Genomic DNA, 14,367 nt, shown 5'->3' with positions numbered 1-14,367 from the left:
ATAACAGATTGTACAATAATGTAACATTTAAAGTGAACCTGAACATAACTAAAATTGTCCGCCTTATACTTATCTGGGACTTCTTCCAGCACCCCATAGTCTGGCGGGGTCCCTTGGTGTCCTATGAGCCTCCCCGGCAGGGCCGGCCCTAGACTTTTTGCCGCCTGAGGCAAATTTTTAAAAAATTGTCACCGCCGCCCCTCCCCCCCCCCTCGGGGGTGGGGGGGGGGGGCGCCGAGCTGGAGGGGTAGCTGGCAGGACGGGGGTATTGGGCCAGCGGCGGGGAGGGGGGTCGGACCCCCCCTCCCTCGCCTGGGTCCCCCGTCCTCCGCTCCCCTCCAGCCTAAATAGAAGCAGCCGTATGTGTAAGAGGCACGGGCGGGGAGGACACTCACCTCTTCCCAGCGTGCGCTCCACTGATGTCACTTCCTGCAGCGTCCTGCAGGAAGTGATGTCAGTGGAGCGCACACTGGAGCGAGGAGGAGGTGAGTGTCTCCCCGCCCGTGCCTCTTACACATACGGCTGCTTCTATTTAGGCTGGAGGGGAGCGGAGGACGGGGGACCCAGGCGAGGGAGGGGGGTCCGACCCCCCTCCCCGCCGCTGGCCCAATACCCCCGTCCTGCCAGCTACCCCTCCAGCTCGGCGGGCCGGCTCCCCGCACCCACGGACGGGCGGGTGCCGCCCCTGGAAATTTGCCGCCTGAGGCAAAAGTTTCACCCCGCCTCATGAGCGGGCCGGCCCTGCTCCCCGGTTCTTGGGCTGGTGGCTGCGATGCACCTGCGACTTGAACCATAAACTCTTTCTAGGTCTCCTCCCCGTCTCCATTTTATGACTGCTGTTTATCACAGCCTGTTAATTGAGCTAAATAAACCTCAGCACATACCAGAATTCATTAGGAGAGGTAGAGAATTGTTTAGAGAACATTTAGCACTTAGAGGTGAGTCTACTTATGTATTCCCCATGGCTCAGTCCAAACTGAGGCAGAAGGTAAAATAATACAGGTCAAGCAAGAAGGAAGACAGTTATGCAACAATGTATGCATCAACATGTTAAGATGTAATGGAAACTAATGTTAATACATTATTGGGTTTCAGACTGGCAAGGAGGAAAACAGTGCTGTCCTAGTTCTGTGAAAAAGATATACAGTGCTGCCCATAATTATTCATACCCCTGGCATATGTTGACTTAAAGTTACTTTTATTCAACCAGCAAGTCATTTCTTGACGGGAACTGACATTGGTGTCTCCCAAAAGATAATAAGACGAAGTACAAGTGGAATTATTGTGTAATTTACACGATTGTGTAATTTACACGATTGCCTGACATTTACACGATGGCAAACACAGCACTCTTACTTTAAGAACTGTCCATTAAAGTGGACCTGAACTCTAGCACAGGGCAGAAGGAAAAAAGCGAGAAATGCATCCTGTATGTATTTAGAGAGGTTAGCCTGTATAATTCCCCCTCAACTGTGTCTAACCACAAGTTGTAATTTTATCTCTCCCTGTGTCACCTGAGTGCCACGGCAGATAAGGTATATTAGCTCATTTGAAAGCACAGGATTTTAAAAATATGTCTGCATCCATGAAAGCAGGAAGTTGAAACACTGGAGATTTATTTTATGATTTGTACCAGCTGTAACAAAGAATTATTTTTCTTTAAGGGTTATTATGCTTTTGAGTTTAGGTCCGCTTTAAGATGCCCGTCTAAACCAGTGCTAAATTCTCCAAAGTGTGGCCTCTCTCCTTTTGTTTTAAGGCAGGGGTCATGAACCTTTTTGGCTGAGAGAGCCATAAACGTCACATATTTTAAAATGTTATTCCGTGAGAGCCATACAATATGTTTCAAGCTGGGACAGTAGGGCTCACTTCCCTGTTGCCATGGTGATGTGTATATAGTTGAACCGCCGGGAAGCGGAAGTGTCAGACATGTATTCAGCTTCTCTTGGGTTTCAGCAACATCAGCAATTTTCCCGAAAGCCAGAGAGTAGAAATACCGACTAACAGCTCGTACAATTAGCTAGCTGACTTGGTTCACTGTAGAGGATGAGATCCCCACACTTTGGCCCAATAGGTTGCCTGTCAAGTGACAGGCAGCCTATTGGCCCAATCAAGTGCGGGGATCTTGTCCTACAAAGTCACTGGACCAGACAGGGTCCCGAGTGGGACAAGTGGAGCGGCCCTTAGTTTTGGGGTAGCGAGAGTAAGTTAGTAGTGCATGCTACAGCAGTAGTGTGACTACTTTGAATATGTTACTTGCACTGCCAAACTAAGCTGTGCTGCTTGAGCAGTGTAGCTTAGTGAATCAACCCCTACTGATTTGTATGTGAGCCAGATGCTGCCATCAAAAGAGCCACATCTGGCTCCCGAGCTATAGGTCACTACCTCTGTTTTAAGGTATACATGTAACACATATTTATTGCACCTGGTTTACTCGCATTGATTTCTATATAAAAAATGAAATTTTTGTATAGATATTACCAGCATGTGTCGTTTGTGCTTTCACTTGCAGGTAGCATTTACCGTTGTTATATACACGAAGGAGAACCCGTGTTTTGCAAATGCCCACCTGTACCATCAGTGGACAGTAACATCACTTGGTTTAGAAATGGCTCGCAGACAGCTATCTCTACAGACACACAAGAAAAGATTTTTCAAGAAAATGGCTACCTGAAGATTATTCCAGCAAGACGGGACGATAATGGCTTCTTTACCTGCGTTTTCCAGTAAGAAATACTGATGTTAGCTTGATCAAATTCTTCTTCTACAAGGCAGTGTGCTATAAGTGAAATTCTACTTTTGTTGAGAAGAATGACTATTTTCAGTTTGGTTCTAAATATTGCAAGGATTAATTTAAGGGCAAGCATGTTTTCAGCCTGTTGTGCATGTATAGAGTAGAGAACTACTGACAAAAATTCATACTGAGGAGTATCAAGGGTGTAAGTGTGCAATAAACCAGCACACATTGGGGTTGATTCACTAAAAAGTCAATATTAATGTGTGCATATAGCGCACTTTAGGATTACTGGAATGTATGCAAAATTAGTAATGCGCTACAAACATGCACCACTTATGTTGCATGTTACTCAAGCAACTTAAGTGGCGTATGTATGTATGTATGTAGCACATTACGCAACTTGCCAGTAATCCTAACATGCGTTATAAAATCTTGAATATCTAAAAAACTATAAGGCTTTGTTCACATCTAAAATCGAAATTGCTAAAGGCCACGTTTTGCGATTTAGAGGGTTTCTTTTTTTCCCTCCCAGCGCTTACCTATGCGCTGCGATTTTGTGTAAAGCGCTTTTCAAAGAGCTTTTGCAGAGCGATTTCTTTTTTCACTTCCTGACACAAGTCAGGAAGTGAACTGTAACGGTTGGGTGTAGCAACTCAGATGTCTGATCATATGGTGATCTGCAGAATCACCAACAATGCAGACGCTATACCTGATTATGTGGTGATCTGCAGAGAATCACCAACAATGCAGACGCTATACCTGATTATGTGGTGATATGAGTGTAGTGCTTGGTGCAACCGTAACTTTAATAGTTTGCAAGGCCATACCAGAGGGGCTGGTAAGGTACTATCAGTACACTGACTGTACAGCTTTAAACAGACCTTCCCAGAGGACTGGAGAAGGTACTATCAGGGAGAATACAGAAAATAGGCTAACTAGTCCTTACCAGAGGAGCTGGCTAGGGACTACTGACGAATAAATAACGAGTGCTCATCAGTGGAGCTGATGAGCCTCAGAACCAATAAGGCTAGGCCTCTCCAGAGGTGCTGGTGGGCACTAGCTGCAAGAGCACTGCTAAGTATGGTCAGACCTTCCAAAGGGGATGGCTACGTACTATCAGATACGGTAACTGTATAACTTGGCTAGACCTTCCCAGAGGAGCTGGCAAGGTACTATCAGTTACAGAAACCATATAATTAGGTCAGACCTTACCAGAGGGGCTGGTAAGGTACCATCAGTCACGACAACTGTATCGTTTGGCAAAACCTTACCAGAGGAGCTGGTAAGGTACTATCAGTTTAAGTGACAATCTAATTGGAGCAGAGTTCGTGACCAAATAGTTTAGCTAGACCTTACCAGTGGAGCTGGTAAGGTTCTATTAGTCACTTTAAGGAAGAGATAGAATCTCCAGTGGAGCGGGTGATTCAGACTGTACTGCAGCCTAGTGATCACCTGAGGAGCAGGCGATTAAGACGGCACTGCAGCCTAGAGGACACCTGAGGAGCAGGTGATACAAACAGCACTGCAACTAGCGATCACCTGAGGAGCAGGTGACCAAGACTGCACTGCAGGCCAGTGAACACCCGAGGAGAAGGAGTTACAAACAGCACTGCAACTAATGATCACCTGAGGAGCAGGTGATTAAGACTGTACTGCAACTAATGATCACCTGAGGAGCAGGTGGTTCTATACTAGAAATCCCTCACCAGAGGCTAGGCCCACTGGTGAGGACAGAGTGGCCAGACAGGCTAAGCTCGGCAACAGAGAGGTTAGCATCGAAACAGAAATCGTGAGGCAGAAGAGTAAGCAGTAATCGAGCAAAGGTTCAGCAACTAGGCAGATAGGCAGCAGTACAGAATCAGAGTTTAGCCAGAGTCATACACAGGAAATCAGTAACAATATAACAAATTCCTAGTCTAGGTGTGAAGTCCTTGGTTTCAACACCTGGGATCTAGTCTAAGGTCTGAGCGCTAACACGAATGTATTCATGACAGCAGACAGTGCCAGACTGAAGCCCGGAGGCTTAAGAAGCAGAGGAGACCTCACTGGCACGCCCCCTGCTCACAGCCAATCCGGGGCGCTGTGAGTCACTTTTGAGGTCAGCTGACGAACCTACTCCTAGCATAAAGGTCCTGTCTGCGCACGCCCGCTCGAGACAGCGACCCTATGGGCAAATAACAGCCCCGTCCTCGGCGTCCTAGACGCCGGCGGGATGGGCAAGGGAACACAGACAGCTGCGGCGGCGATGCCGTTCGCCGCAGCTGCACTCGTTACATGAACTCTTTGATCTGAAAAAGAATAAATACAATGTAGTGCGAAAGCAATCACCGCAAAAGCTATTTTGTGAGCGTTTCGCGTTTTTCCTATATCTGCCATTGTAGGAAAATTGCCCAGGCAGCGCTTTGGTCAGTGGAAATCTGATGGAACGCACAGATATGAACAGTCCCATAAGGATTCATTGCACAAGCGCTTCTAAGGCGATTTTGAAAATCACCGGTGCTGAAAAATTTGTGAAAACGCCCTAGGTGTGAACAAGCCCTAAAAAATAGAATGATGATTTTTTTTCAAGCACAATTAAACACACACAAAGCCCCACTCAACCATACCAGTTTCACATCTAGCCCTACCCAATCATACCATTTTAAAATCCAGACTGTTGTATGGGAGCTGGGTTATTCTATTGTGTGGGAAAAATAATTGACGTTGGGCCATATGCAATTCACTTTTTCTCCTGAGTTTTCTCCTAGGAATATTTTTCATCATCAATTTAAAATAACTTTCCAGCAAAAGTAGGTGAAAAGGTACTATTAAAATTATGTTGAGCATTTTTCTTGCTTGCTGGTGGCTTAAAAGTCATTTTATTGACAAGTTTAAAAATATCACCTAGGAGAAAACTCAGGAGAAAAAGTTAATTGCATATGGGCCATTATATTCAAAACAAAAGCAGCACAAATCGGAAGTGTTGCAGCATAGATGGGCACAAACGTAACACTAACCAAACATGATGGAATTTTTATTTGTGCTGGTTGTAGGGGGGGCAGCTTGACAAAGCCTCCTTTCATACTATTCACATGACATCTTCACATACTGTAGCTGTAAAGGGACCCTTACAGTTGTTTTTTGTTTATGCTTTTAATTTGAAGAGACTCTAACAAAATTTTCAGCCTTATTTCTTCTATCCTATAAGTTCCTACACCTGTTCTAATGTGGTCTGGCTTGCTGCAGGCTTTTTTAGTTGCACTGTCTCTGTAATAAATCTATTCTTCTTTCCTTTGTCAAGCCATGTCGAGGCAGAGAGGAATGCACTGCTCTGCTGTGATAGGGAGAAATTATATATATCTCCTTCACGCCCCCTGCAGGCTCTGTGTGTGTGCTGTGTGTATGAGTCAGACAAGGTCTCTGCTCACAGCCATCGTCTGCAGGCTCAGGAGCTGTGACCTTGTGAACAGCTGTGAGTGCAGAAAGATCAGTTCAGAGTTTAGACAAGCAGCTAAGGCAACATGTGGTGTAACATTCCAGCAATCAAATCACGTTTGAGAGGAGCCTCGGCAAACAGGCACCTGCTCTGATGATGTATTTCCTGGTTGGCGGCCATCTTCATTGTTTACAAAAACAATGAATAAAACAGTGATTTTGTCACCAAGAAAGCAGCGAGGAGCAGCAAAAATGTCACAGGGGGCTAGGAGAAGACAACAAACAGCCTGGTACATTTATTTATGTAAGATTTTCACAGTACAGATTCTCTTTAAAATAGATTAGTTTAAGGGAATCTGAAGTGAAAATAAACGTATGAGATAATGAATTATATGTGTAGTACAATTAAGAAATAGAATATCAGTAGCAAAGGAAGGCGTCTCGTATTGTTTCCAATACAGGAAGAGTTAAAGAAAACCTGAACTGAAAATTAAAAGTCAAAATAAGCATACATAAGTCATACTTACCTTCCATGTAGTCTACTCCTCAGTGTCTTTCTCCTGTCCCGCGTCCTGTTTGTTCACTGTGATCAAGGGAATTTTCTGTCCTCCATTTTGAAAATGGCCATTACCCCATAACAGCTTTCTGGTCAGCACACAGTTAAACTGTAACATCGCCCACTTGAGCCATAGGTAAACATGGACATTACCTGGTACATCAGTTTTCCTCTCAGCTATAACTGACAGCAACTGATATTTTACTGACAGCAACTGATATATTTCAGATCTGACAAAATGTTGTCAGAACTGGAAGGGATTATTGTCAGAAGAAAATGGTGAGCTTCTGAGAGGAACTGATGGCAAGGTAACTATGTAATGTTCATTTGAAGTTACCTCATGTGTTTATTTTAAATATTTTTACTCAGTACAGGTTCTCTTTAAGAAACTTTAGTGTTATCTATGCAAAAGAGCTTCCCTGAGCTCTCCGACCAACTTGGTTAGAGACCGTCCTATGTTCGGAAGCACTTATACATCATAGAAACAGTGAAAAACTGTTTCAGATAAGGTTTTACTGAAGGGGAGTTCAAAGGGCCATTAGCTCTGCTCTGATTCATAGTTTAGCCCTTTCTGGACCAGCACCCTCTGCCCCCTTAAGGACCAGAGGGTGCTGGTCCAGCTAACCGCCGCTTCCCGACGAATCGCCGCAAGTTACCGTCGCTCCCGCCGGACACGCCGCTCTGTTCCCGCCGCAGGCTGCTCTCTCTGCCGTCGCTATGACGGCAGAGCGTTGTGCGCCGGTCAGGAGCCGCTTTCATTGGCTCCTGACCCTGTCATTCCAAGTAAGCCAATGGGAACGGCTTACATGAATGACAGGGCCAGGAGCCAATTGCGGCGGGGGCAGAGCGACGGGAACGGGCGGGGGCGCGCGGTCAATGGGACGTAGAGCTTACGTCCGGTCAGGACCGCAGCACCCCCTGCCCGCCGTAGATTTATACTCGCTCGGTCCGCAGGTAGTTAAAATACAGTGTGTGGTTTATAATTGTAAATATGACAGAATGATGCAATGTAATAGAAAAAAAAACTATATAACTGAAAATAAAAATGTGAGACTAATTTTTTTGCTACTAATGTTCTATTATCTGTACTACACATACAATTCATTATATCATGAGGGTTTTTTTTTTTTTTTGCTTCAGTGTCACTTTAAAGAGACTCTGTAACATTAAAAATCTCCCCTGGGGGGTACTCACCTCGGGTGGGGGAAGCCTCCGGATCCTAATGAGGCTTCCCACGCCGTCCTCTGTCCCACGGGGGTCTCGCCGCAGCCCTCCGAACAGCCGGCGACTGTGCCGACTGTCAGTTCAATATTTACCTTTGCTGGCTCCAGCGGGGGCGCTGTGGCGACTTTCTGCACGGAAATAGACGGAAATACCCGATCTCCGTCGGGTCCGCTCTACTGCGCAGGCGCCGGAAACTTGCGCCTGCGCAGTAGAGCAGACCGGACGGTGATCGGGTATTTCCGCCTACTTCGGCGCCGAGAGGCATCAGAGCGCCTGCGCAGGAGCCAGGAAGGTAAATATTGCGTCACAGCTGTACGGAGGGCTACAGCGAGACCCCCGAGGGACGCAGGACGGCGTGGGAAGCCTCATTAGGATCCTGAGGCTTCCCCCACCCGAGGTGAGTACCCCCCAGGGGCCGTTTTGTCGTTACAGTTCCTCTTTAAGGCAAATCTTCCACAAAGATCCAAAATTATAATAACTGTCAGTCATTTAGTACATAATAAAGTAGTAGAGTGATGTAGTGTATGTAGGCAAATGTAGCCAGGTTTAAAAATGCTTTTTATTTAAGATTAAAACAATGATTTGCTTCTATTTCCACAGGAATGCAGAAGGCTGCCAGCAGCATATCATTGAACTGAATGTATTTCAGAATGATGATGGCTTGTGCTATAATTTCAAGATGTTGTACCCTTTTGAATACTTTCAGAGTGAATCAATAACAATTCAATGTCCAGATATACAGGCTTATAACATTGCTGCAAAGTCTGCAAAGTGGTACAAGGTATTTACTCGTATCTGTTTACCTTTTTATGTAGTTTAAGTGGATTGAGTTATTCCTAGTGTACATCTTACTGTTGCTGCAGAAGTTTTATGTACAAGGACTTACCGTATATACTCGCATATAAGCCGAACCGCATATAAGCCGACCCCCCCACTTTTACTTAACAAACCAGTAAAAAATGATTGACCCCCATATAAGCCGGGGGTAGGAAATGCTGGCCGCCTTATTCCCCTAGTGTGTCCCAGTATCGCTAGTATAGTGCCCAGTATAGCTAGTATAGTGCCCAGTATAGCTAGTATAGTGCCCAGTACAGCTAGTATAGTGCCCCAGTACAGCTAGTATAGTGCCCCAGTACAGCTAGTATAGTGCCCCAGTATAGCTAGTATAGTGCCCAGTATAGCTAGTATAGTGCCCCAGTATAGCTAGTATAGTGTCCATTATAGCTAGTATAGTGCCCAGTGTAGCTAGTATAGTGCCCCAGTATAGCTAGTATAGTGCCCATTATAGCTAGTATAGTGCCCATTATAGCTAGTATAGTGCCCATTATAGCTAGTATAGTGCCCCAGTATAGCTAGTATAGTGCCCCAGTATAGCTAGTATAGTGCCCAGTATAGCTAGTATAGTGCCCCAGTATAGCTAGTATAGTGTCCATTATAGCTAGTATAGTGCCCAGTGTAGCTAGTATAGTGCCCCAGTATAGCTAGTATAGTGCCCCAGTATAGCTAGTATAGTGCCCCAGTATAGCTAGTATAGTGTCCATTATAGCTAGTATAGTGCCCAGTGTAGCTAGTATAGTGCCCCAGTATAGCTAGTATAGTGCCCATTATAGCTAGTATAGTGCCTATTATAGCTAGTATAGTGCCCAGTGCAGCTAGTATAGTGCCCCAGTATAGCTAGTATAGTGTCCATTATAGCTAGTATAGTGCCCAGTGTAGCTAGTATAGTGCCCCAGTATAGCTAGTATAGTGCCCATTATAGCTAGTATAGTGCCCAGTGTAGCTAGTATAGTGCCCCAGTATAGCTAGTATAGTGCCCATTATAGCTAGTATAGTGCCCATTATAGCTAGTATAGTGCCTATTATAGCTAGTATAGTGCCCAGTGCAGCTAGTATAGTGCCCCAGTATAGCTAGTATAGTGCCCATTATAGCTAGTATAGTGCCCAGTGTAGCTAGTATAGTGCCCATTATAGCTAGTATAGTGCCTATTATAGCTAGTATAGTGCCCAGTGCAGCTAGTATAGTGCCCCAGTATAGCTAGTATAGTGCCCATTATAGCTAGTATAGTGCCCAGTGTAGCTAGTATAGTGCCCATTATAGCTAGTATAGTGCCCCAGTATAGCTAGTATAGTGCCCCAGTATCGCTAGTATAGTGCCCCAGTATCGCTAGGTAGTGCCCCAGTATCACTAGGTAGTGCCCCAGTGCCTCCCCTCTCCCCCGCGGCCGCCGCTGCTTTTACCTTAGCAGGCGCCGCTTCTTCTATTCCCCTCCTCTCTGGCTCCGTAGGACAGCAGCACTCTTCACGGTGGCTGCTGTGATCAGACAGGAAGCAGCGAAGAGCGTGGCTTCCTGTAGCGGCGGTTGCTATGGGAACCGCTCTCTCTCTCTACTGCAGCCGCCGTGAAGAGCGCTGCAGTGATTTACGGAGCCGGACAGGAGGGGAATAGAAGAAGCGGCGCCGGGCAGGTAATTGCAGCGGTAGCGGCGGCCGCGGGGGGGTGACACAGTGCGGGGGGCTCGGACCACCATCACCAGCACCAGACTCGCATACAAGCCGACCCCCCAACTTTTGACCCCCTTTTTGGGGGTCAAAAATTCGGCTTGTATGCGAGTATATACGGTAATACAAACTGCCTACAAACTGTATTAGAATATTGGACTGATGCAAAGAGAACTGGAGGAATGTTGAAATGGTTCCTGGAACAGCCAGGCAGATTCTTATTTTTTATCTACTTTAAGGAACAAATGCAATGTGAAAATCTGTACATCCCTTAAACCAGGCACAACATTACAATTCACACTGCATTGCTAGCACATGTTAGCAGTATCAGAATTGAGTATTGTGCAGTAATATAGTTTCTCTTTCTTGCCATGATTTGGCACAAATACTGCTCTTGCCAAGTGGGTGTCACTGGCCAGCTGAATTTGGGAGCTTTCTTCCCAGACTGTATACATCCTATCCTCTCTCAGCACTCTGCAGTGAAGGAGTGAGTAGGCAGATCAGGTCACCTAGGCTCCTGATCCATGCTGCGCAGTGCTTGACTTGGGCACTCCCATAGACTGTAATGTTAATTACGGCTATGCCGGCGCAGCAGGATTTTTACTGTAATATGGGTGTTGGCAGGCAATAGCCAGATCTCGAATTATGTATTCCCCCGAGTTGGTAAAACTTTTTTTGACTGATCACTGCGATCAATTGCGAGCAAAATATGCACAATCACACCTGCGCACACACAACTGCGCACATGTACACTTGATCCTGCAAATTCATGCATGGCTGGGGTGTACGTGTTCTGGTGTACACAGATGTGCCTGATGACTCTCAAAACAGCACTGATGGGCACAAGGAAATGTGTTCCTCTAACCAATTTGTGCCTGTTTTTTTTTTTTTCGGTGAATGATTGCTGTTACTACAACCAGCAACAGTTATCATTCTTAGGCTGGGACACTTGCATCATGGAAAAAGCCACAGTTTTCTGCGCACGATTTTGCATGTGTAGTGCGCATTTTAACGATCCATAGACCTTCTGGCCTGCAGTCTATGGTAAGTGCAGGCACAAGATCATGCATGTGCGTGCGCTTCCACGGTTCCTTGTGTTCATGTATGCATGCCTCTGATGATTCCCAAGGCAGCACTGATTGGTGCAAGGGAAAATGTGTTCCCTGACCCAATCTGTGCATCTTTTTTTGAATGATCGCTGTTACAGCCAGTGACAGTAATCATTCTTAGGCTGGGACCACACTTGCATTACGGAAAATGGTTGCTGTTTTCTGCTGGTGACTTTGTGCATGTAGTGTGCATTTTAATGCGTGCTTCCCCCACTATAGACCTCTGACACTTTGTGGCAGTCTATGGTAATTGCAGGCAGCAATTGCAGGCGCTTCGATTTTAATGCGTGGGGACTCTATGGTAAGCGCAGGGAATTGTGATAGAAAATGTGCAAAGTTTAAAATTAGTGTTTAGGTCGTCATTGAAAAGTATTACATATGGTCCCACATACAATGGCGCTTAAGTACTTAGTGCGAAAAATTGGCCTTTAGAAAGCCAAATGGAAACTTTGGGGTTAATGGCTAAATGAAACATCTGGTATAATGTTATCCATAAGTAGTAGAATACATTTTAGGGTATTTTAGGGTTGAGTTCTATGTCATTTTTTTAGTGACAAACTGAATCAAAAGCAATAGAATTGTTATTTGAATATACTCTGTTCCAAAATAAAACAATTGTTATACAAACAAACCAACCAAAGTGGCAAAATTTAAAGCAGAATACATAAATAGTTACCTTAGGGACCAAGCTTTTTAAATATGTATGTCATGATGTCATGATTATTTTTTACAATGAAAAAACAGAAAAACAGCTCTGCCCCATCGTCCATCAATAGCTCCGCCCATTTGTCAGTGCATTGCTCCGCCCCTTTCACTGGCAGCACTGAAAAAACCTTTATATCAGTTGTCACCCCTCCTGCAGCAACACCTGGTGTGGAACGCACTCCCAGCCCCCCCCCCCCCCACCGCTTGTGACACCACTGCTTCTGGTTATTCTGATAAAAAAATATATATTTTTAACAATTAATCACATTAATGCATAATATTAATGAATAATATCCAGCACCCTCTGACTTTTATTGTCAATGTAGTTGTGCGCAGTCACCTACCAATTCCTGTTCCCTTTGCTGCAGTTTACCATAAAGCCTCAGACCCTGAGGGAATCCTGAAGACAGTCAGAACTGCAGGCAAAGTAACCTTTTGGATTGGTTGATGAGTCCACACACAGTCCAATTTTGAATGTATATACAATCTGTGCTCTCATATAGAGGACAGGTCGCTGCCACCAATCCGCAATAAAAGCGTGCGAATGCGCTAATTCTAACTCTAGCTAAATCCTGTAGGAAAAAGGGTTAATTTGACAACCTTTCTAGAGATAGCAAAACTAACAATATTTAATATCAAAACAGTTATGGTAACATGTCTCTCTTTGAAGATGTGAATTCTTTTGGATTTGTTTCAGAACAGCACTTAGACGAACGATTTCTTTATCGTTTATTTAAAGAAATAATGCAGAACAAAATATAGCAATAGAAACAAATTGATACAGAAATAATAAGGGTTCAATATGAAAATAATAGCTGATTACAGTCTGAGCAGTTTGTCAAGTTACCGTGTCCTTTGCGATAATCAGTCCCACAGAAGATTTGAAGTCCAGTTATGGAAAGTTCTGTGGAATAGATAGAAATCTTGGAATGCCAATCCTTTGATGGTATGGGATGGCTGGACAAAAGACTCTCTCCTCTGTCCAGCATTGTTGGTTTTAACTCTTCCTCTGCCAGAGGGTGGAGTTGTAAAAGGAGATGGGTGTTGTATACCTTCTCCCGCCCTTTGTCATGACAAGCAGAAAGAATAGGCAATAACTGGAATGATCATAGCTCGGCAACAGCCGACCAAAACCTGCAGCGAGTGACACGGGCGTGCATCTAGCGTTCTCTGTGTCACACAGATACCAAACATGTGCATCTTGGGGTATCCCAAGGCAGATCACACTGTTGCTTGTTTTCGGATAATGGTAGGAACATTCTGATTGGTTCCACCACATACAAATCATTACTAATAATGGTCTGCTAATTTTGTAATGGCTAGCCTCGACAGAAAACTGATTAATTTAGTAAAATGTCTGAATGACTTATTCCTTCATATCAAGGTGAATTAAAAGTCATTCTCCCTAACTCTCTAATTCCCCTCAGGCTAGATGCAGGAATGTGGTGCTTAATGACTTTATGAGGGGTCTGTTCTGGCCTAGCTAGTATCCTCTTTAAAGTAGATTTGTGAGCTATGTGAATGGCTCTGGTTTTAGGGTTTTATGGGGGATCTCGGGAAGTACAAACAAACACTCACTCACATCCTCCAGTGCAGGGGTGGTGAGATGGAAGAGCATTGAGTTTCTAAAAGCCAAGCTAATGAATTAAAGTGGCTCTCCAGATGATAGTTTGGGCGCATTTACATGCGCTTGCCGCAATGGCGTTCGCGAAAATGTGACAGTAGTGGATATGCATCATGTCTGTGTAGAGTGTTTTGAGGGCTGGGAATTGCAGGACATTGTGACAATACAAACTATATTTAAATTTGCTGTATAAGGGTCCTTAACCACTAGCAAGTATGATCACAAGCGCAATCAAGCTGCTTTTTCCACTCGCCAAGATTGCGCTGTGCAGCCGTCGGAAACAAAATGTGATTGAATCACACAGTGATTGCGCTTTGGGGAAAACAAATCTTGCTATTGGAAAATGAAGCGGATTGCAGCTAGTGGATAAAGACCCTCATCCATGCCTCTTGACTGTTCAGCCCATTCCACCTGCCAGGTCACATGATTAGTTATTGGGATTGACCATCACAATGAGGGGCCTTTTGCAAGGTTCTGAGTGGGAAGGAGGTGGAGTCCC

At 44.9% G+C, this 14,367-nt stretch overlaps 1 protein-coding gene across 2 annotated transcripts in view; it reads left to right on the top strand.

Annotated features, from left to right (window-relative positions):
• The window catches only part of LOC137546167 (interleukin-1 receptor-like 2), an 81,315-nt gene that overhangs the window by 26,031 nt on the left and 40,917 nt on the right, over window positions 1–14,367 (top strand). For both annotated transcript variants that reach the window (XM_068268249.1, XM_068268248.1), the window contains exons 3-4: window positions 2,513–2,726; window positions 8,532–8,712. In XM_068268249.1, coding sequence (XP_068124350.1) covers window positions 2,513–2,726; window positions 8,532–8,712 — 395 coding nt within the window. The remainder of the gene's footprint in view (window positions 1–2,512; window positions 2,727–8,531; window positions 8,713–14,367) is intronic.

The sequence above is a fragment of the Hyperolius riggenbachi genome, chromosome 2 (assembly GCF_040937935.1).
Source record: "Hyperolius riggenbachi isolate aHypRig1 chromosome 2, aHypRig1.pri, whole genome shotgun sequence".
Classification (NCBI taxonomy): Eukaryota; Metazoa; Chordata; class Amphibia; order Anura; family Hyperoliidae; genus Hyperolius; species Hyperolius riggenbachi.
This window is presented reverse-complemented; position numbering and strand designations above follow the sequence as displayed.